The sequence below is a fragment of the Chenopodium quinoa genome, unplaced genomic scaffold (assembly GCF_001683475.1).
Source record: "Chenopodium quinoa cultivar QQ74 unplaced genomic scaffold, ASM168347v1, whole genome shotgun sequence".
Lineage (NCBI taxonomy): Eukaryota > Viridiplantae > Streptophyta > Magnoliopsida > Caryophyllales > Amaranthaceae > Chenopodium > Chenopodium quinoa.
Window position 1 is genome coordinate 3,294,606 of NW_018742681.1, and position 22,443 is coordinate 3,317,048.

General features: G+C 33.7%; 1 protein-coding gene across 1 annotated transcript; it reads right to left on the minus strand.

Moving 5' to 3' along the window:
• Positions 1-7,027: 7,027 nt before the first annotated feature.
• Positions 7,028-10,223, minus strand: LOC110722348 (WPP domain-associated protein). Its single transcript, XM_021901624.1, has 5 exons — positions 8,708-10,223; positions 7,884-8,248; positions 7,660-7,745; positions 7,429-7,555; positions 7,028-7,165 (listed from the first exon to the last, which is right to left on the minus strand). Exons 1-5 carry the CDS (start codon positions 10,221-10,223, stop codon positions 7,028-7,030), a joined length of 2,232 nt encoding a protein of 743 aa, XP_021757316.1.
• Positions 10,224-22,443: the final 12,220 nt, after the last annotated feature.

Genomic DNA, 22,443 nt, shown 5'->3' on the forward strand with positions numbered 1-22,443 from the left:
CCTCAGACTGTTGCTTCTCATGAGACTGTTAGACTTACTAAACTACATATCTCAAATCTTGCACAAGATCGCAGTATTTTTAACTCTGATGATGGCTGGAGAATGGTGGGAAAGAAGACTAAAACCCAGAATACTAGACAGTCTCAGCAAGTGGTTACTAACTAGGGATAATGCTTATAATGATTCAATAGAAAATGAGGTGGCTACTATTCCTATCGGGGGTGATGGTAATCCCCCTCTAATGATTCTTCTTACTTGGAATGTTAGAGGTCTGAATGCCTCTGGTAGAGTAACTGATGTTAAAAGGCTATTTAGGAAACATTCCATTGATGTGATTGGTTTATTGGAAACAAAAGTCACGCATGTTAATAGTAACAGAGTAAAGAGAAAATTTAGTGAGGCTTGGTCCTGGGTGGATAATTATAGTTGTTCAAAGACAGGAAGGATTTGGTTGCATTGGGCTGGAATTCTAATGTCATAACCCTTGTGCCGTAACCAATCATGAATAATAATTCATTCATTATTTAATCTCTCACATAGATCTTTCTTCTCAGATTATGCCTACAGTGACCTATGGGCTTCATTCTTTTCATGACAGAACTCAGCTATGGGAGGGAATTAAAGGCTTAACTATGTAGTAGACTCCTTGGGTTTGTGCTAGTGACTTTAATACTGTCCTGCATACTGATGAAAAATTGAATGATAACCCAATTTCTGACTAAGAAGTCAGAGATTTTCAGAGATTTATTGATGATATGGAGTTTATTAAAATTGAAAGCAAAGGAGCTTTTTATTCCTGGACTAATAAAGCTCATTTTTGGGCCTGTTACTTATACTAGAATTGATAGGGGTTTGGTTAACCAATCTTGGTTGGATATCTTTGGTCATGTTAAAGCTCATTATCTTTCTCCTACTATGTCTGACCATAGTCCTTTGCTTTTTGAGATTACTTCTACTCCTTCTGCTAACGGTAAGCCTTTTAGGTTCTTAAACTTCCTTTCTCATCATGAGCATTTCTTAGACTGTTAAGAACGCTTGGGTTGGCTATATTTCTAGTAATGCTATGCAAAGAGTGTGGTACAAGCTTAAGAGAGTTAAAACTGCTCTTACTGCTCTTAAATCTCTGCATATGGAGCATTTTAGGAATGTGGATGAGAAAATTGAGGCTGCTAAGCTAGATTTGGATCAAATCCAACAAGATTTAGCCAGTAATGTTGATGACAGAGCTTTATTTGATCTGTAAATTAATGCTATTAAAAAGATTTAAGAATTGGAATACAATTCAAGAAAGTATATACAAGGAAAAGTCAATAATTGAATGGGTGAAGCTTAGTGTTAGTAACAATCACTATTTCTTTTCTGCTCTGAAGCAAAGATAGGCTAAAAACAGGATTAATTCTATCTATAATGAGAATGGTGATCACTTGAAGTAACCAGCTCAGATAACTGTAGAGATCTATAATTTTTATAAGATTTTGCCAGGCTTTTCAAGTACAATGCTTCCTGCTCCTGATCATGTAACCTTGAGAAAGGGAAACAGTTGATTGTCAGCTCTTAGGTTTTTCTGACTACTCCTATTTCTCATGCAGAGATTGATATGGATTTCAAGAACATTGATGATAGCAAGGCTCCTGGTATAAATGGGTTTAACTCTTGCTTCTTTAAAAAGGTTTGGCCTGAGATCAAACATGATGTGTATGTTGGGGTCCTGGATTTCTTAAATAAGGGTTTTATGCAAAAGGAGTGGAACTGTACAACATTGACTCTGGTACCTAAGGTTTCTAACCTTGCTTATGTAAAAGAATATAAACCTATTGCCTGGTGCACTGTAATTTATAAGCTCATCTCTAAGGTGAATACTGCAAGGTTAGGTCAGGTCATTGGGGAAGTTGTTAATGATGCTCAGGCAGGTTTTGTTCTTGGAAATCATATAGGTGATAATATTCTAGTGGCTACTAAGCCTATCAAATGCTATTCTCATAAGCATATTACACCTAGGTGCATGGTGAAGGTGGATCTTAAGAAAGCATATGATTTCATAAACTTAAGGTTTCTAAGGACTGTTCTTGATGAGTTGGGGTTTCCAAGGAAATTTACTAAATGGATAATGGGATGAATAACTTCAATTTCTTTCTTTATTCTAATAAATGGGTTTCCTACCCCTCCTTTTAGTGCTAGGAAAGGGTTGAGACAAGGTGATCCGATGTCTCCTTTCTATTTTGCAATTGGAACGGAGTATCTTTCTAGGTGTCTGCATGAACTTTCTTTGAAGGCTGATTTTTTATTGTTTGCCAGGCTAACCTTGCTTCTGTTCAGTTACTTTTTCAGGAATATAGTAAGTTCTCTACTGCTTCTGGTTTGTCTGCTAACCTTGACAAGAGTGAGATTTACTTTGGTGGTATTTTGAGGAGGTGCAATATGTTTTAGCTCAAGCCATTGGAGTGGGGCAAGGTTATATCCCTTTCAAGTACCTTAGTGTTCCTCTCTCTTAAAAGAATTTCACCATTTCTCAGTGTACACCTCTGGTGGAGAGAGTGACTAGAAGGATCAATGGTTGAACTGCTAGGCATCTTTCCTTTGCTGGAAGGCTTCAACTGGTTAGAGGGGTGCTTTTTGGGATTCAGACTTATTAGGCTCATATTTTTGGTCTTTTCCCTTATGTTAAGCATCACGAGGCTCCGTGGTCGCACACACCTTCTAGATAAGCATACAAGGCTTGTGGTTGCTGCTACGCGTAGGTGAAGCTGTGCACTCAGTTGTGCGCGTGCGAGGAAGTGCGAGCTGCTGCGCCCGACAAGGCTCTCGTGTGAGGGGGTACGAGCCTGTCGTCCCCCTTGCTACTGTAGCCCATTTTTCTCGGCTCTCCTCTTGACTATATATGTAATAGACTTTCTCTTTTTGGAATTAAGTAGATTTTTAGTATAATTTTGACTTCCTTATTATTGAGAGAGAAAGTGCATTTTAACATTGATTCATTAAGTTTTAATACAATTCAAGCTTTGATTTAAGTTCTTCTTCTGTATTTTCAATCTTTGTTAGTAGAATCCTTTCTAGGGGAAAGGGCCAAAAATCATGATTGATGGTGATTTGACTTTATTATTTTACTTACAGGTAAGATTAGTGCCTAATATGACTTTATTAATTGTTATTTCACATGAACTATATCTTTTTATAAGTTAAAAACCATAGTTTATTGTTTTGGATTTGGGTGAAAAATTATTACTAATATAGGAATATGTATATTAAAGATAACAATCATATAATTTTACTAGATTGAATAATAAATGCCTTTTTCTATTAACATGATCACTTGAACAATGCATGACATTGGAGTAAATTGTCTCGATTAGCATAAAAGTTAAACCTAGTAATTAATTTCAATTGATCGACTCAATTTGCTTACAACCGGGGGTATGTTAGCATAGTGAGTCCATGATTGATGTCTTTGTTAATGTCCTGTTTTCACTACTAAGAAATGAAGGGGGTGTACATTTAGTTAATAACTAATTCAAGATGTGTTTATGCATTATCTTAATTGAAATTTTTCTTATTTTACAATAATTTTACAATTCAATCTCCTTTTTAACCTTTTATTGCACTTTTTTTTTCTTAGTTTAGTATTATTTGTTAGTTATTAACGTTTTCTGACTACTTTCGTAGCTTATTGTTTAATTAGTGTAAGCTAGTGTTTTGTTAGTCATTATATTGGAAGAATAATATTACTTATGATTATGGTTATTTTTGTGATTAATGAGGTATGTTTTACTTTAGGTTGTTTATCATCGTATAAATAAAGTCACTATTTGAGCTTTAAGAAATAGTTTGGTCATACTCTTGGACAATAAATCGTAGTTCAAGCAATATAAAGAAGGTAAGCTTTGGAAAAAGTCAAGTTAACTTTGTTTATTCATAACTTTTTTCTTCTCACAAGAAGTCCTAATATAAAGGTTTGTATGTTGGACTTAACCCTATCTTATATATGTAAGTATCAATTGAATGTTTTTCCATGATGCTTTACCATAATTTAGATTATTTTTTGTGTAGAGAATAAAAAGAACCACCCCCCCCCCCCTTTTTATCTTTTAAAACTTACCATGATTATTGAGGTAATCTCTTTGGAAACCTTCAAGAGAGCATTACTTGTCTTATTAAGCGACTAAGTGGTAAATTTAGCTTGCTATTAATGCTAAAAATATATCAATGATTGATACAAAAATGAATTTTGATTTATCTCTTTAACATTAGGGAAAGTTGTTGAGTCTTTAGCTGATTTTCAAAGTTGTGTGTTCAAACTTATGGGAGAATGGTTAGCCATATTTTACCTATCCTAGGGTTATTTTTTTCCCAATTTTTATTGGAAAATCCTCTTTGGTAATACCGTACTTTTAATTTTTCTCTTTGGTAAAGTGTGAAAGTTTTGATTATCAATGCTAATCAACAATTACTATTAGAAAGCAAGTTGTGACTTTAGTTAAACATTATATTAATCTCTTAACCATGGTTTAGCAACTAAGCTGTAAAAAAGACATAAATACCCCCAATTAATTCCGTTCCAACCAACTAATGTCTAATCATGTTTAGAGGGAAGGGTGTGGCTTTTCATCTTCCTTCATCAACACCATTAATTTGAACTTCATTGTTGTTACGAAGAATGATTTACGAAGAGCATCACTTTAAAGAAAAAAAACGAGAGCTTTTTAATTAATCTAGGTTGTTTCGTAAATTGCAAGGGTTTTTAATCAATGATTTTGGATTTTTATGGGGGATTATTTGGTGATTTTCTGGGGAATTGTTGTAGAAGATTCGTGAGGGTATTGGGTTTAGTTACAATCAATGAATGTACTTTGGGCTTTAAAGTTCCAAGCTTTGACCCTCATTGGAACGAATTTACATCTTTTAATTCGAATCAAAGCCAAGTACATTATCGAGGAATATTGGGGTTTTTATACGGAATGGTCGTTATGGTGAAAGCCCTCGCTGAAATAGAAGAAGAACTTTACTATGAAAAACTCTAGTTAAAAAGTGTGATAATGGAGGATTGTTTGAGTTATTACAAGGGATTAAGGAGCAATCGAAATAGGAGTGAAAACAACCACTATAGATTAGAGGGAAATAATTTTTTAAGGGTAGAATTGTAAATTCTTATTTACTTAACCAAGATTAACCCTTGGTTAGTTGTTTAGTGGTGTATTATTGTCATTAATGTCACCACATGCTTAGTAATAAAAATTGTTGATTACTATTGATAATTAAAACTTTCATACTTTACCAAAGATAAAAATTAAAAGTCTAGTGTTACCAAAGAGAATTTCCAATTTTTCTTTTTATTCAACCTTTATCCCCTTTTCAATGAATTCTAGATATTTTATTAATCCACCTCCCTTTTAGTAATAGTTTGTTATTTTTCTCCTTTCTCCTCAAAAACAAAGCTTTTTCTACCCCTTTGACCTTAGAACATTTAGAAAACTTTCCTCTGCCTTCCATCCTAGATTAGTTTGAACACTTCTTTTTTGCAAAAGAACTACTATTATTTTAATACATTTCCCATTTCACTACCAAGAATTCAATGCCTCACTTCTTTCCACATTAAGTAATATAATACCCTCTATCTTCTACCAGATAAGCTTTTATAATAAAATAATGTTATACTATATATCTCTTTTTGTATCCACTATCCTATCAAATAGTTACTTTTAAATTTTTTAGCATACAAAGGGGGTTTCACGCCTGCTCGCTTCTTCTATAAGATTTTAAGCTCTAGCGGCTTGCAAGGGAGAATGCTTTACTTTATATAAGGCCACATATTAGAGCATCTGCTACAAATTTAATTAATATTTTTTTTCAAATGTGCAAGAGAAGAATATATACTTGAGATACAATTAGGGTTTCATCATAAATGAATAAAGTAAGAAAGTCCACTCAAAATATTGATCATCTGCTCAAATTCAATAGAGAAATTTCATATCCAAAGTGTGCAAGATACGAGCACTTATTCTAAGTGGGTGCTTTGAAGTTGTAAAATCAACTTGAAGTGCTTCCTACAAATGTGAAACGCCCACTCTTATGTTCGAAATAATTCTTATTTTTGAGGAAGAAGTGAGATAATTGAGAAAGAAGCCAACTTTAGAAACATATACATACTTATAGAGAATTAGGGAACTTTTTCAACATAACTAATAATTATTAGTAATTTCTAATCAAAATTTAAAACTTTTGTCAATATGTAATTTAGGCCCTGTTCACTTCACCTTAAAAAAATAATATTCAGTAAAAATAATTTCAATTCAGTAAAATTAATTTCAGTTTAGTAACAATAATTTCAGTTCAACAAAAAACTTTCAATTCAGTATAAATAATTTTAGTTTCGTAAAACTCAGTAAAGTTAAAGAAGAAATATAATAGAAAATCAGTAAAAAATAATTTAAGTCCAACAAAAGTAAATATAGTTGAGTAAAATTAATTTCATTTCAGTAAAAATAATATAAGTTCAGTAATAATAATTTCAGTTCAATAAAAATAATTTCAGTTCAGCAAATATAAGGTGAAGTGAACGGCGCTTACTTTCTCTCTTTCTTTCTCTCTCTCTCTCTCTCTCTCTCTCTCTCTCTCTCTCTCTCTTTCTCTCTCCATGTTCTAGAATTTTCTAATGTTCTCTTACCTGTACAATTTCAGATAAGGAAACAATTGCCGTCAAAATCCATTGAAGTGTTTGTCAAAAATTTTATTTTCCTTTCTTTTCTTCGTTTTAAATCCTTGAATTTTCAATCTCTTCATTGTTAACTTTTTTGTGTACTCGCTTTAAATTTAGTGTGTTATTTCTGCAAAATAGGGTTGTGATTTTGAGTGTGAGATGTATGGTGGATTGACAGGGATTACGAAGAGAGAATGAAGAATGGTAGTAAGAAAGATGAGAATAATCTTTGACGGAGAAAAATGAGTTTGTCAAGGAGAAGAAAATAAAAGAGGGGAAAACATAAAAAAAATAAATGTGCTTAATTTTTGAGCTATACGGGTTCTTTTTTTTGTACTAAAATGTGCATAATCTTTCATATACATAAGTTACCTCTGGAAAATTTTGTAGTACTATTGAGTAGTGATTCAATGTTGAATATATTCTTTGAAGTAAAGTTGTGAATGATTCCACAGTATCTCCGAGAATATCTACCTTGAAAATAACAAACAAGTCACTATTAACCAATTAGCACATAATGTTATAATATCAATAAATTTTTTGTTAATACGCGATTATATTAAAGTTTATTCTACTAAAAAATTTATATTTATAGGTGAGACATAGAATCTATTATATTTTAGCATCTAGCATTTTGTTCTATTAAGAATTTCATTACCAAAATAAATCGTTATCTTGCTTTAATATATCGAGATTTATCTAATATATTTAAAATAACATTTAAAATTGTTATATACCTCAATTTCAGCCTTTTGAAGGTTTTGGCATCTTTGTATAAAAGCAGTCTTGTATGTAATTTGTTCTCTCTTAATATACATGATTTCATGAGTTAAAATCTTAACATGGTCATTCAATTTCTCCAACCTGCAATATGACATCAGTTAATTATAAATGATCACCATCATTTAAATAGTATGACTTTTTTTTTGTGTAATAAATATGTTAATATAAAAGAGAAATGTACAAACCTCAAATAACTTTGAGCTAACTTTTCTTGCAACATAATCCTAAAGTTATCTACTACATCATAAAACACTTGAGCACATAAAAAATCCTGATGAAATATGAAAGTAAGAAGATACCTTATTAGCTTGGTGCTATTATTTAGAATTTGTATATCATTATTATCATCTTTTTTTGTTCTGATTTCAATAAGACAAAGCTTGAAAATATTAAAAGCATATTTTGTTACCTCATTGTTTTCATTCAGGACCGTATGTGGAGACGATTTATTATCCTTGGTGTAAAATCTTGGATTGCATGAAGAATCCACATGAGCTAGTCTAAAACATGGTAAAGCGTATTTCACCTCTTCTTCAACTTTTTCAAAATCAATTTGTTCTCTTTTTATTATGTCATCACTTCTTATTTCTCTCAATTTTTCTTTGAATTCATCCAATTGTCGTAGAGCTTTTTCTAACGTAGAGTTAAATTCCATAGACGGGACATCTTTATCTATCTTTAGCCCATCATAAATTTTATCACTATGATCACCAATAACTTCGATGCAAGTTAATTTCAAGTGACTATTCTCATTTCTTAGTACACCACTCTTCCCTTGACCATAAAACAAAAATAGGGATTGAGAAATCTTTATTTTCTCAATTTCGAAGTCACTGAATGGAAAACTAAGTTCATTAATTAAGCTATAAAATCCTTTTAAATGAGTAATATTTGAACCCTTTCTCGATAATAGTTCGCAATGTTTGATTACCTCAGAAACTACACACCACTGAATATATTCTCTAATTAAATATTCGTATGTGTAATCAACACATTGTGATTTCCATAAATTAAGCATTTCTTTCAAATAAATCATTTTCAATTCCTCTTGAATTAATATAGGCATATGAGAATCTAAATCATGAATTTGATGCACTTGCTGCGAAATACCTCTCCCATCTTGTTCTCTAGTACATATAATATTTGTACGTGTAGTTGTATCTTTACACTCATTTATTAACTCCTTAAAAAAAATATATAATAATCCTTCATTAATATTGGAAACAAATGTACACTCTTCAAGATGATTACTTAATTCAATAGAATTTTTTTCTTTGTTATGTCTCATTTCCTCAATTGATTCCTTGAGAAATTTCGTATGTACATCTTCTTTAATTAAGTTTTGTACCACATATTCATCTAATCTTATATCATAATCATGTGTCAAATATTTTGAATTATTGGCTACCAAATATTGTAAGTTCAATTTTTTCATATGTTGTTCAACTTCATAATGATATCTAGCTATAAGGTCTTTATGATTAGGATCTTTTGCATTTTTTTTGTCCCTTGTTGAACATTTTGATTTTTCATGATTCACACAATTATTGCTAAAGCTAGAGTCCAAACTAATCACCCAAGTAATAATTTCATCCATTTTTCGTAAAATATTCTTAGGAATGTACTTTATTATAGTTTCATATTCATACAAAAAACAAGGTTTAGTCTTCTCAGTATCACTTTTTTCTTTTTCAGAGTCCTCATGAACATGCTGCCATAATTTGTCATCATGTATAATGATCTCCTTATGTGAGTCATGAATTTTTATATCTTTTTTTCTTTCCTCGTATGAAAATTTCACCTTTTCCAAAACATCTCGTAATAAGGTCACATCGTGAATAAAATTTGACCATGTTTGAACATATAGAGGTCTAGCTGAAACCAAATGGTTATTTCCAATATTATTTTTAACTTGTAACTCGTTGTTTACAATTTCCACAAACTCTTTCAAGAAGATTGTGAGTATATCTTTTTCTATCATACGTAACCACTGTTGTTCTAAAGGGTTATCATCATACCTTGAAATCATTTCAAAAGTTGTGTCCAAAGTTTTCTTTAAACTATCAATCTCTATTCCCATATGACCAAAACTCGTGAGAAATTCACATGTACATTCAAAATTATTATCTATCTCCTTTACATAATCGTTTTCTCTATAGGCTCCAGTTTGAGACTTAATATCTTTATCAAGCTCTATATTTTCAACAATCTTAAATGGGGAAGAGTCTAGTCCCAACCTTGCAGTTTTTGGAATTCTTTCACCTTCTAAGTGTTGTTTTATATTCCAAACATGTTGATCCATTCTATACTTTAATTCACTAATGTTTTCATAAATTTTGCTATTGTCACTTTTTTGGTACTGTTGTAACTCCTTTTCTTTAGCTTTCAATATTTGTTGCAATCTAGTCTCATTTGCGGACCTTTCAATCAATTCATTATCTTTTTCAGCTATTGCTAGCTCAGTTTCTTTCAACCTGTCTTCAAGTTTATCCTTCATTTCTAATAAGTCAAATAAAAGTCTCTCATGTGTAGTTTCAAGTATGTAATTACCTGTTTCCTCTTGGACGAACTTTAGGCAAGCTTCTAATTGCATGATGGCTAATTCATAGAACTTGGATTGCTCATTTAATCTTTCAACTATCCCATGCTTCGACTGAACTTTTGCGTGTGCCTTGTTCATTGCTGAATGCAAAATGCACATCATAGTTGAATCTGCCATAGATACCGTGAACTTGTTGTCAACCTCCATTATAAACTCATCCATTTTTTTTTTTTATTATAATTGACCTAGAAAGTAAATATAATTATTAAACTTAGAGGTTATTTAAACATAATAAATAATTAATTAAACTAATTATCACCAATAATGAATAACGTGAAAACATTGTTATTTTATTCAATAGATTTTGTGGGTATAGCTGAGATCCAAAAAACTAGTCACATTATTTGATTTTGTCCATAACAATAGGAATGAAATATATAAATAACTTTGACCTTTTCAATGATCTTAAATTTAATGTAGCATACTATATTAAGAATAAGAGAATAATAATTTTAATTTATTAAACAAATATATATTTTATGCATTGTATTAATGATTTTGTGAATAATAAAAATGTAAGATTTTTGTGCCACAAATTTTGTTATAAAGAAAAATAGTAATTTAGAGGAATAAATTTAAACAACATATTAATATATTTGTACCAAAATATGTAGATTAGTGTATATTGATGACATTTGGAACAAGGATGGACTTCATATTTTTCAAAGTGGTATTGTTTATGAGTTATAAACTTTAGTTGACAATAATGATATCTTTAATTTTTATTGAATAACAATAGAGGTACTTGATTAACACATTAAATTAGTATATTATATTTAATAAATACAATTAATTCATAATTTTAATTACCATATAATTAAGTTATATTAGGTTCTTTTCATATATATATATTTTAATTATATTATACTTCACTTTTGTTAGTTCCATAAATATTGCATCACGTTGAGTTATACACTTTGCAATAGGACTTAAAATTAATGAATCTTGTCAGTGATGATAATAATTATATAATATTAATATTGTTAACCTTATAGTATGAATAACCTAACAAAAATATGGTTTTCCTTATACACAAATCATAATAGATGCTAAATAAATTTAAATGTTGCTAAATTTATGAAATTGCCTACATAAAACTTCGTAAATGTAAATGTTATTTTATACTATCGTTGTTTTTGACAAAGTCTCCAATGTCGAATTTCATTAATGATATTTTTTGCACCTAATGAAGAGGTTTGTATTGCTATGGATACTATTCAAAGTTCATGCCGCTACATGAATCTTATTCAAAGTATGTGTTGTTGAGACTAATTTTACCAATAATTTTTTGGAACAATTATTAAGAATAATACAACCTTTCAGCTATTTTCTTAAACATGTCAACCTTTTGATTATTTCTCAATTTTACACCCTTTAGGGGGTATTCTCTTTAAACAAGTTACAACATGTTGGTAACCTATTTTAATAGGATATTGTGACATGTGTCGCTTTGTAATTCGTTAATTGGTCTTTTAAATTTATTTATTTACTTTAATTTTTTCTTAATTTCTTAAAAAATAAATAAATCCCTCCTCCCTGCGACTTCAACTACAACCATTAGCCTGCCTTTTCCGCCTCACTCCTTCCTTTAGCTCCTTACCACTTACTCCTCTTCAAACTTAGCCACCGTCATAATACACCTACCAACTACCGCTAGTCAAAGGACTCCCTTTGACCATTACTATTGATGTCACCTTCCTAAAGTATTTCATTAATTTGTAAAGAAATGAACTTTTCTCCATTAGTCATATCTTTTCCAAAGTCACGTTTAAGCTAGAAGTACACAACGTCAAGAGTGCTGGTGAAGATATTGGTGAGAAAAGGGAATATGAGAAGAAAGCTAGGGTTACTGGTGGTCATACATGGAGGGAGGGAAAAGATGACTATGGGGGAAAAGGAAGGAGGAAGATAATTAGATAACAATAGTTATGGAGGAGAGGGGGGGGGGGGGGGAGGTGAGGTTTTAGATAAAAAGGAAAATTCACATTGTTACCACTCTAGATTTTGCTTTTCCCAATGGTACACTATTAACTTTTTACCTTCCCATCGGTACACCTGTAGTTTATGTTTTTCCCCAACCGTGACTAACATTGTTAATATAATTAGCCAATGGCACTAAAAAAAAATCTTAATCGGTGTTAGTCACAGTTGGAAAAAGACTAACTAAAGGTGTACTGGTGGGAAGGTAATAAGTTACGTCAATAGTACACTAATGGGAAAATTCAATTCTATAGTGGTATTAATGGGATTTCCCTAAGAAATAAAATTAAATAATAAATAATAGATAATAAATTAATTAAATTAAATAAGTTAGCTTAGACTAATTATATGATGACGCGTGTCATGGTTAACTTAATTTACTGGTCACAATTTTTTGACCTATTTAGAGTAAATACCTACTTGATGAGTGTCATTTATGGCACTCATATGGTAGCATCTAGGACGTTTTACTTCTCTTTTATAGCTTTCCTCTTTAAATTTAAAGGAATGGTGTCCTTCGAACAAGTGTATTATTCCAATAGAAGGTTCGGAATTAATTAGAAATATAATTATTAATTGAGGTCAAGTGATCGGAATGCCTAGCTGGAGGCCGCTTTCGATTAGTAATATTAATAAATAATTAATATTACAGCTAAATCTTGACTGCACCGTTCCGGTCACACCTAATCGTGTAACAGAACCAAAATGACAAATTAATCCGAAAGATTAAATATGCCGATAGAGATTTTACGAACTAAGACGTCGAATTCTGAGCTTAGAGCATTGACACCGAGCGTTAAGCGTCGAGTCAATTTTAGGAATCAAATGACGTATCGTGCTAAACTTACAAGGGTAGCACGGGTCCTAGCCACGCCTCGGATCAAAGGCAAGTGGCTAGGGGCCGCAAGCACCGAAGCACCAAGCCACCGCAAGGCCCAGCTAGGCTGGCCGTTGCGTGTGGGGCTAGCTGGGGTAGCTTAGTAGGTCTGCGCGCCAAGGCAGCCTAGCAGGCTTGCCTAACAAGCAGCCAGTGCTCGCGACGCTGCTGTTGGGCCTGTGCTGATGTTGTTTCGTGTTGCGGTAAGGCGCATGGGCCTGCTACTAGGCGTGGGCTTGCGGCTAAGGCCCAGCAGGCCTAGCCTTGTGGCGCAAGGCTGGCAGCGTGGCTGGCCTTGCTGCCCCAAGGCCGGGCAGCTGCCCTAGCTGGCCGAAGTGGGTGGGGCAGCTCTTGCCTTGTTCTTCAAGGTCAAGGTGGTCCTCCCACCTACTCCCTCTTTGTGTGATGACACTTGTCATTTGATTATTATTGCATGGATTTTAATTTAATATAGAATTCAATTAAATCTATATTTTTCATTTTTATTAACTATCCCGCATCGAAAGATGATGGGAATTCTTGGGAACAATTCCCTGTAAATACCAATCATTTGGCATTTGGGACTTTCACTTGAGTTGGTGAACTTTAAGGGATCTCCAAAAAAGAAAAAAACCTTATTTTGCAAACTCTAAGTTGTTTTGGTCTAGCCTTGACTAAGCTTTTCGAGGTAGGGACCGGTAATGATTCGGTAGCGAGGGTGTGAGCCGTTGGAGGTTCTTGTACTTGCGGAACCAGAAGCTTTCAAGTCGGAGCTCAACGGTTGAGCGAAGCACGCTGCTAAGGTGAGCATTCTTTCTCTCTCTTCTCTCTCTTCTCTTATGTTTAATGTTTATTTGCATGTTTTTATATATGTTGTAAATATTATGCATGTGATTCGGTTATCGTGTTTTATTTCCGCGTGGTGTAGGACACCGCAAAACCCAACAGCGCTATTAGAGTCTCTTGAATTTAATTTTTCAACTAAAAATTAATTAAGGTGATTTTAAATGGATTTAAATTTCTGATTTTGCTTCCTAATTAGAATAGGAGCTCGTTTTTAATTGGGTTAAAATAGTATTTATGTTATTTTTGGCTTACGAACTCCGATTTTGACTGAAAATTAGTGAATTTTTGGTGGAATCGACGTTCTAAATCATTATTTATCCACAAAGTGATTAAAATTGACCTTCTAGAAGCCAAAATCCACCTAGAAAGTGGTTTTTTAAGGGGTTTTTCGTTTTAAACGAATTTTTTTAAATCTTTAAACCTTGATTAATTATGGCATGGAATTGTTGGATTATGTGTTTGATTATACCATTAATCTTCTTTAATTTTAACCTTCATTAAGCATGTTTCTGAAGTCATAATTGGTGCTTAATTTGGTTAGCTATTATTTTCACATAAACTTGCAATTTCACATTTTTGCAAATTAATTGCTTGGAGTGTGAATGTTTATGGTGTAAATGTATTTTTGAAGCCCCTAAAATGTTAATGATTCAATATTTATTCAATTATTTGGTTGGATCTTAACTTTCTAAAATCCATAATTAACAAATTTTTGGTTTTAATCATTTTTTAGTTGATTAAAATCTAAAAATGTTCACACTTATGCTTGAAAAATTATTGTTCTTCATATTGGAAGATTACAATATTCAAATGTGCACAAGTGAGTGTTTGATAAAACATTTTCATTAGATCAATGATTATTTATTCAACTATTTTTGTCAAATCTCATTATTAATTTATGTAGGTTAAATTAATTGTGAGAATAACCCTCAATTTTGGTAGCATCAAGTTGAGCCAAAAATAATTTAGAGAATGGTTTTTGAATTAATTCTGGTTTGTGAACTAAAATTGTAATTTATTTAAGTTGGACTTGTTTTATACTCATATTGCTTAATATTAGTTCTAAAAATAATTTATAATTAATTTTTATGTCACACACAACATCGGAATAAAATTCCGAAGCACAAGCACGTAAAACGAGGCATCAAGCCTCTAGCACAACCCTCGGCTAATTGAGCTGCTTGCGCAGCCCGCATGTGGTTGTCGAGGGAGTGCACCGTGCTGTTGCGTGTGTGCATGCGAGCAGCAACAACTTAGTGCGGAGATATGCAGCTAGGCAGTGTGCAGCTCGCAGAGCGTAAACTAGGGCCAGCACATGCATGCGTGCAAGCACGCTGCTAGCGCCAGCGTAACGCAAGCTACGACACTGTCAGCGACTAGAAGGTCACTTGACGCTGTTGTGCTTGTGCGAGCAGCACCCACGCATAGCTACGGGGCCTTGGTGCCTAACAAGCCGAGCCTTGTGGCTTGGATGTTAGGCACTCGAGCGTTTGAGGGGCTATGAATTTTGCAATTTTGCATTCTTTTTTAATTAATACGAGGCTAGGCCTCGGTTTTTCCCGGCATTTGTACAATAATTTGGCAAATTTTTTGGTTACCGGGTTAATTTATTTTAATTGGATTAATTTTAATTAAGTTGGATGAGGAAATTAGTGGGATCTTCATTAATCGTTTTGAGCTAATATTATTGCGTTAATTCACATAATCGGATTGACTAGTTTTAATTAGGCGCATTAACTAGATTAACCACCTAAGTTAGTAACTAGTTTTGTGCTCGTTTTGAATTGTTGCTTGAAATTATCTGTAACATGCATGGGCCATTCACGTTAGTGAATGGATGAATGGAATAGATATTCTAATGTAGGTTTTACAAAATGGAAACTAGTGGGGCTCGACTAGGATAGTAAATACAGACTGCGTTTCGTTTTTTATTTATTTAAATCTAAATACGGACTGCATGCCGTTAAGTATTTTTATACTTAAATTATTTGGATTAGTCCTAGCTTTACTAGTAATTACATAATTGGTGGTGATGTCTCAAATACGGCGTTTCTAAGAAGACGAAGCAAAGAAGATGCAATGAAGGCCCTCGAAGATTTGAAGACTCAAGTTTCAAGGGGTCATGCTAGTTGTCAAATGCATATTTATTTATGCCTTATATATTTTGTTTATATATATAATTGCGATGTTAGATGCATATTTAGGATTTCGAATGTTGAATGATTAGTTTAGTTCACTTCAATCAACCAACATAGAAACCCTAAGTCCCTAAGAATACTAAGTAAAATCTGCCATTCCAAAATGACACTTAAGGAACTAATAAGAATTGTAATGGGCTACGCTAAAGCCATCGGAAGAGGGTTGCCTTGCTAAAGAGAGGTACCGGCTTTGGTCGAGGGTCTACAATACCAAATTGAGACCCAGTATGCCCCTCCAACCTCATGTGCTTAGATTGACTAGGCTCTTCAAGCATATGGAGCTTCTTGGAATCCCATCGGAGGATGAGATGGCGGGTCATATCTTGCTTGCCTCACTCCACTCGGGCTATGATGCACTTAGGATGCATATAGCTGCGAGAAAGGAGTCACACTCATTGAGAGATGTGGTGTAGCTACTTCGCAAGGCCAACTCCTATGGAGCAACCAAAATGCCCTTGAGATCAAAGAAGAAGGAGTTCAAGAATAAAGTGAAGATGCGATGCTTCTATTGTGGTGGATAAGGCCACTACAAGAGGTAATGCAAGATCTTCCAAAGGGATGAGGAAAATAGGAATGTTCCATCTACCTTAGGTATCTTCATTAACACTTGTGTATAAGCTATTCATAGGTATTGGATACCATGTATGACTCACTTTATGCTCCCATTTTCAGGGACCAAATGAGAGGGCTTCACAAGTAGATGTGCAACTACAAGCAGACAATGAAGATGGTCTTTTTGTCGTGCTTGTAGGCACATTATTTGTCTTTGGCTTGTAGTAGAACTAATTCTTGTTTTATTATGTTTTGCTTACCGTTGAACATATTTTGATCTATGGCTTGGACGCCGGGTTGCTTTGATCACAAGACTATAACAATGGTTGTTTTAAATTTCTTGCTTATATGTTTTACGAGATCACACATTCTAAATGTGAGTAGACAAATGTTAATGATACCACCAAAAGAGCTAATACCATTGAGTTGAATCGAACCTACTTGTTGCATTTTCGTCTTGGCCACATAAACATCAAACGCATTAAGAAACTTCTTCATGAAGGGATTATTGATTCATTCGACTTAGAGTCATTTGAAAACTACGAAGGATGCTTACTAGGCAAGATGATAAAGCAGCCATTCTCCAAGTTGGGAGAAAGGGCTAGTGATTTTTTGGGTCTTATACACACGAATGTATGTGGACCAATGAGCACAACCGCAAGAAATGGTTATCGCTACTTTATCACTTTTTAGGATGACTTTAGTAGATATGGCTATGTCTACCTTATGTCGCAAAAATCTGAATCTTTTGAGAAATTCAAAGAATTTCAGAGTGAAGTGGAAAATCAGCTTGCTAGAAAATCAAAGCACTTCGATTGGATCGAGGTGGCGAGTATTTGAGCTATGAATTCGATGATCATCTGAAAGAATATGGAATTCTCTCATAATTGACACCTCCTGGAACCACAATGGAATGGAGTGTCCGAAAGGAGAAATCAAACTCTGTTAGACATGGTTCGATCAATAATAGGTCTTACCGATCTTCCTATCTCTAGGCCATTACAAAGTGGTATCTGGGAGCTTTGGTTGAGATTTTTATTACCACTAAAACCAAAAACGTGTTTTAAAGTATTTTGGTTTAAACTCGGCCAATTGCTTATTTAATTAAGTAATTTTTAAAAGTCAGTTATTTTAATTTGTTTTGAATTTAAGACAACCAAACATTTATTTATTAATGTTTTTTTTAGAGGCCCAAATTTTCTTTTTTAATTTTGAGAAGTGTGAAATTTTTTTTTATAAGAGTGTCCGAAATTTTTTTTTTTTTATGTTGGCCGAATATTTTGGTCTTTTCGGGGTTTATTTTCGATAATTAATTTTAAAAGTGGATTCAAAAATATTTTTAGTTTGTTCATTTTGCAAGAAAGTAGGATTGAGGTAAGTATTATGTGTTAAAAGCTTTTAAAGCATGTTGGTGAGCTTTGGTAGGAGAGAATTTGGGTCATACAAGTTAGAAATAATCATGTTCTTGTATGAATTAATATTTTAGGTTGTGATGTTTGATCATGTGGATTGATTAGTTGAAAGCATGTAATTATATGATTAGAAATAGTAAAATTATTTTATTGAACATTGAACCTAATTCATGCAAGAACTGTATTATTTTATTTTCTTTGGGAAGGGAATTCTTTTCTAAGCTTTTTCCTTCACAGGTATCGATTCTTCCTAGCAAACTTTCCCTAATTGGTATCTAGTTAAGGAAAACACTGAACATCCGTTTGACTATGTCAAGAAAATCCAATTCTATAGTTCCCACATGAGCGATGTCTTAGGAGACAAGCACTATAATCTTCCTGATCGTGTTTCCGCTATGATTATTCACTGTCTTCCAGATGAACCCCCATATCTTGTTGTCAAAGCAAAGTTCCCTGATTTTTATTTACCTGGCGACATCCCAGACTACTGTAATTAAAAAAATTTCTATGGACAGTGGTACCCTGACTACAGATACTTGATTTCTTACCTCGTTAGAGTTGAGAAAGATCATTGTCAGCAATTACACATTCCATATCCCAATTACTACTATGATAATCCAGCAGGAAATAATTTCCCTTCCATTAGTCATCAATCAGGAAATTCTTCTCCCACTCAGGGTATTTAAGCAGGGACAGATGGAGGGCAGGAAGAAGGAGAGATGATGGATGAGAGTAACCATACTGTTGATAATTCCATTATGGAGATTCCAAATCCACCTCCAGCTCCAATTATAATTGATATTTCATCTGACGATGAAGAAGATGAAGAGTTTGTCCAAGTAGAGCAAGAACCAAAGTCACCTGAACCAATGGAGGAAGAAGATGACCTTGAATTCGACCTTGGAAGCTACAAACAATCTACCGACAAGAAGGATAATGTTCGAAAGGACTAGATTTTTGTAGTTTCATTTCTGTTAGGATTCTAAGATTCGTTTCCACATTTTAACAATTCTAGTTTCAGTGAAGCAATAAGTGGCATGTCTACAGTGAGTCAGGAAACTTATATAGTTGCATAAGTTATTTAAACTCATTTTATTTTAGTATTCCATTCATTTTCTTACTCAGAAATAAAATTACATTTATTTGCTTGTCAATTAATTCAATTTATTAACAAATCATTCATTTCGTTCGTAAATCATTCATTTAGTATCACTACTCCAAGAAGCCATTTCTTGCTCACAAATATTCCAATAATTCATTTCTAACCTCTGGGAATCCATGGGAATTATTTTTATTTATTAATGTGATGCTTTATTAAATGTGTGGTTGGTTAGCAATTAATATTTCGATGACGAAGTTGCAAATTTTGGGAATTTTAACTTTTGTAATCCCAATTTGTTAGCTTAAAATTTAATGTGTATGCTTAAAGGGTATTAACTAGTTAGATGGGTGTCTAACATGAGAGCTATCCTAGAACATATTTAATAAAGACCCCTTTGTGTTAATTTAGGCGAAGAAAGATGGCAGGAGGGAATGGTAACAACAACGATGGAGGAGAGCTAAGTGAAGTTGTGAGGGAGTTGGAAATTGTTGCCCAACAATTAGCAAGAAACTCAACCAATAATGTATATAGATGCACAGGGAGAGCTATTTAAGAAGGTGGCACATAGTAAGCCACCAACCTATCAAGGAGATCCTGATCCAACTATACTGGAAAACTGGTTGAGGGAGTTTGAGAAACTGTTTGGGGCAGTAGGGTGTCCGAAAACTTCAAAAGTAGGCTGTGCTACCTATTATCTCTGGGGTGAAGCTAACCTTTGGTGGCAGCAAAATGAAGCTACCATTAAGGCATTACCTGGATTTAAATGGACTATGTTTCAAGAGAAGGTTAGGGACAAGTTTTACCCTAACTTCTTATAGAAACAAAAGGCTGAGGAATTTTTTAACCTTGTGATGGGGAATATGTCGGTCACTGAATACAACACCAAGTTATTGAGTTGTCGCGATTTGCTAAAGAGTCCGTCTCTACAAAAAAGTATAAGGCTAGGAAGTTTGAGAGTGGACTAACTACTAATTTGTAGTGAAAGCTGTGTGGGCAAGTATTTGAAACCATGGATGAAGTGTATGGGAGAGTTGAACACCTTTATGCGTTGGAGCTAAAGAAAAAGAAAGAGCTAGATGAGATAGAAGGGAAAGAAAAGAGAAAAGAGGTGGGACACAACTCTGGAAAATCGCAAGGCAACCATGACAACTTTAAGAAGCAAAAGTACCACCATAACAACAACAACTTCAGCAACAACAATAATTTCCAAGGTAACAACCGTCACGGAGGACGAAACTTCAATGGAGGGGCTAAGAACTCAAACCAAGGAAATAATACAAATAGAAGGCACTATTTTTGCAAAAGGTGCAAGAATAACCACCCTGGGAGAGATTGTGACGGTAATCTAGTTACTTGTCGTGCTTGCAATAAGTTAGGACAAAGGGAGTACGAATGCTTCTCCAAGGACCCCAATAGAAACAAACAGGGTAATAATTAAGGAGGGGCTTAGAGAAACTTTTATGGAAGCAACAACTATTCTGGGAATAAGGGGGCACAACAGAATGCGGCGAAAACTAACAATAATAATGGAAATAACCACTATAAAAGTGAAGCTGCAGGAAAGTTGAATTTAATGAGTAAGCATGAGGCTGATTCCACGAAAGATGTAATCACTGGTACATTTTTTATTAACTCCATTCCTATTAAAGTCTTATGTGATTCTGGTGCAACTTTTTATTTCATTTCTAAGGCCATTGTTTCAAAATTATCAAACTATTTGAAAACCGTAGATGAGGTAAATTTTCCTATAGTTATTCCTACGGGTGGGGTAGTAAAGTGTAACAGGACCTTTAATGATGTACCTTTAGAAATCAAAGAAAAAGTGTTTTTGTCAGATCTCATTAAGTTTGGGTTGAGTGACTTTGATATCATTTTGGGAATGGATTGGTTGAGCAAGTATAGCGCAGAGATTAGTTGTAGATCACAGAAAGTAAAAATGAATACAGTTGATAATGAGTTGTGACATATTGGATGCATGGTGAAGCCAAGTGCCCAAGGATCATATCTGTGTTAAAATTTGCAAAGTATATTAAGAAGGGGCATCCAGTGTATTTTTGTAGCGTGAGAAATATGGAACATGAAGAAAAACCTAAGCCTGAGGATATAGAAGTAGTAAATGAGTTTCTGGATGTGTTTCTAGAAGAGATTCTTGGAATGCCACCCAAAAGGGAAATTGATTTTACAATCGAGCTAGTTCTAGGAACAACACCAATTTCCAAGGCACCATATCAAATGGCACCTGCAGTGATGAGTGAGTTAAAGGAGCAATTGAAGGATTTATTAGAAAAGGGATACATAAGACCAAGTGCATCACCTTGGGGAGCGCTAATGTTATTTGTGAAGAAGAAAGTTGGAAGTATGAGGTTATGTATCGACTATATGGAGTTAAATAAGGTCACCATAAAGAACAAGTACCCATTACCTAGGATTGATGACCTATTTGACCAGTTGAGAGGCACAACTATGTTTTCTAAGATTGATTTAAGGTCTGGATAGCATCAACTTAATTTTGCAAATGAAGATATTCCCAAGACTGCATTTAGAACCAGATATGGACATTATGATTTAATGGCTTTTGGATTAACGAATTCTCTTGAAATCTTTATCAACTTGATGAATAGGGTGTTCCATCCATTTATGGACAAGTTTGTGGTAGTGTTCATAGATGATATACTGGTGTATTCGAAGAGTAAAGAAGAAAATGTAGAACATCTGAGGGCAATTCTGCAAACACTAAGGGAAAACGAGCTTTATGCAAAGTTCTCTAAGTGTGAGTTTTGGTTGGAGAAACTAGAATTTCTATGTCATTTTGTGTCCAAAGATGGGGTAGTAGATCCAGCAAAGATCGAGGCAGTGAAAGGTTGGCCTACGCCGAAAACACTATCTGACGTTAGGAGTTTCTTAGGTTTAGTAGGGTATTATAGGCTTTTTGTGAAAGATTTCTCAAAGATTGCTAAACCTATGACCTCCCTAATGAAGAAGGACAAGAAGTTTGAATGGGATGACAAGTGTGAGGAAGCATTCGAACTCTTGAAACAAAAGCTAATCACAACCAAGTGCTTACACTGCCAAACGATAAAGGAATTTATGATGTATATAGTAATGCATCCAAGAATTGTCTAGGATGTGTACTTATGCAAAATGGGAAGGTGATTGCGTAGGCATCAAGAAAGGTTAAGACTCATGAAGTAAATTACCCTACTCATGACTTAGAACTAGCTGCAATCATTTTTACGCTAAAGATTTGCAGGTACTACTTGTATGGAGTGAAATATAGGATTTATACAGACCATAAGAGTTTGAAATACATTTTCACTCAAAGGGATTTAAACTTACGCCAAAGGAGATGGTTAGAATATACAACGGATTATGACTTAGACATAAAATATCATGAAGGGAAAGCAAATGTAATCGCAGATGC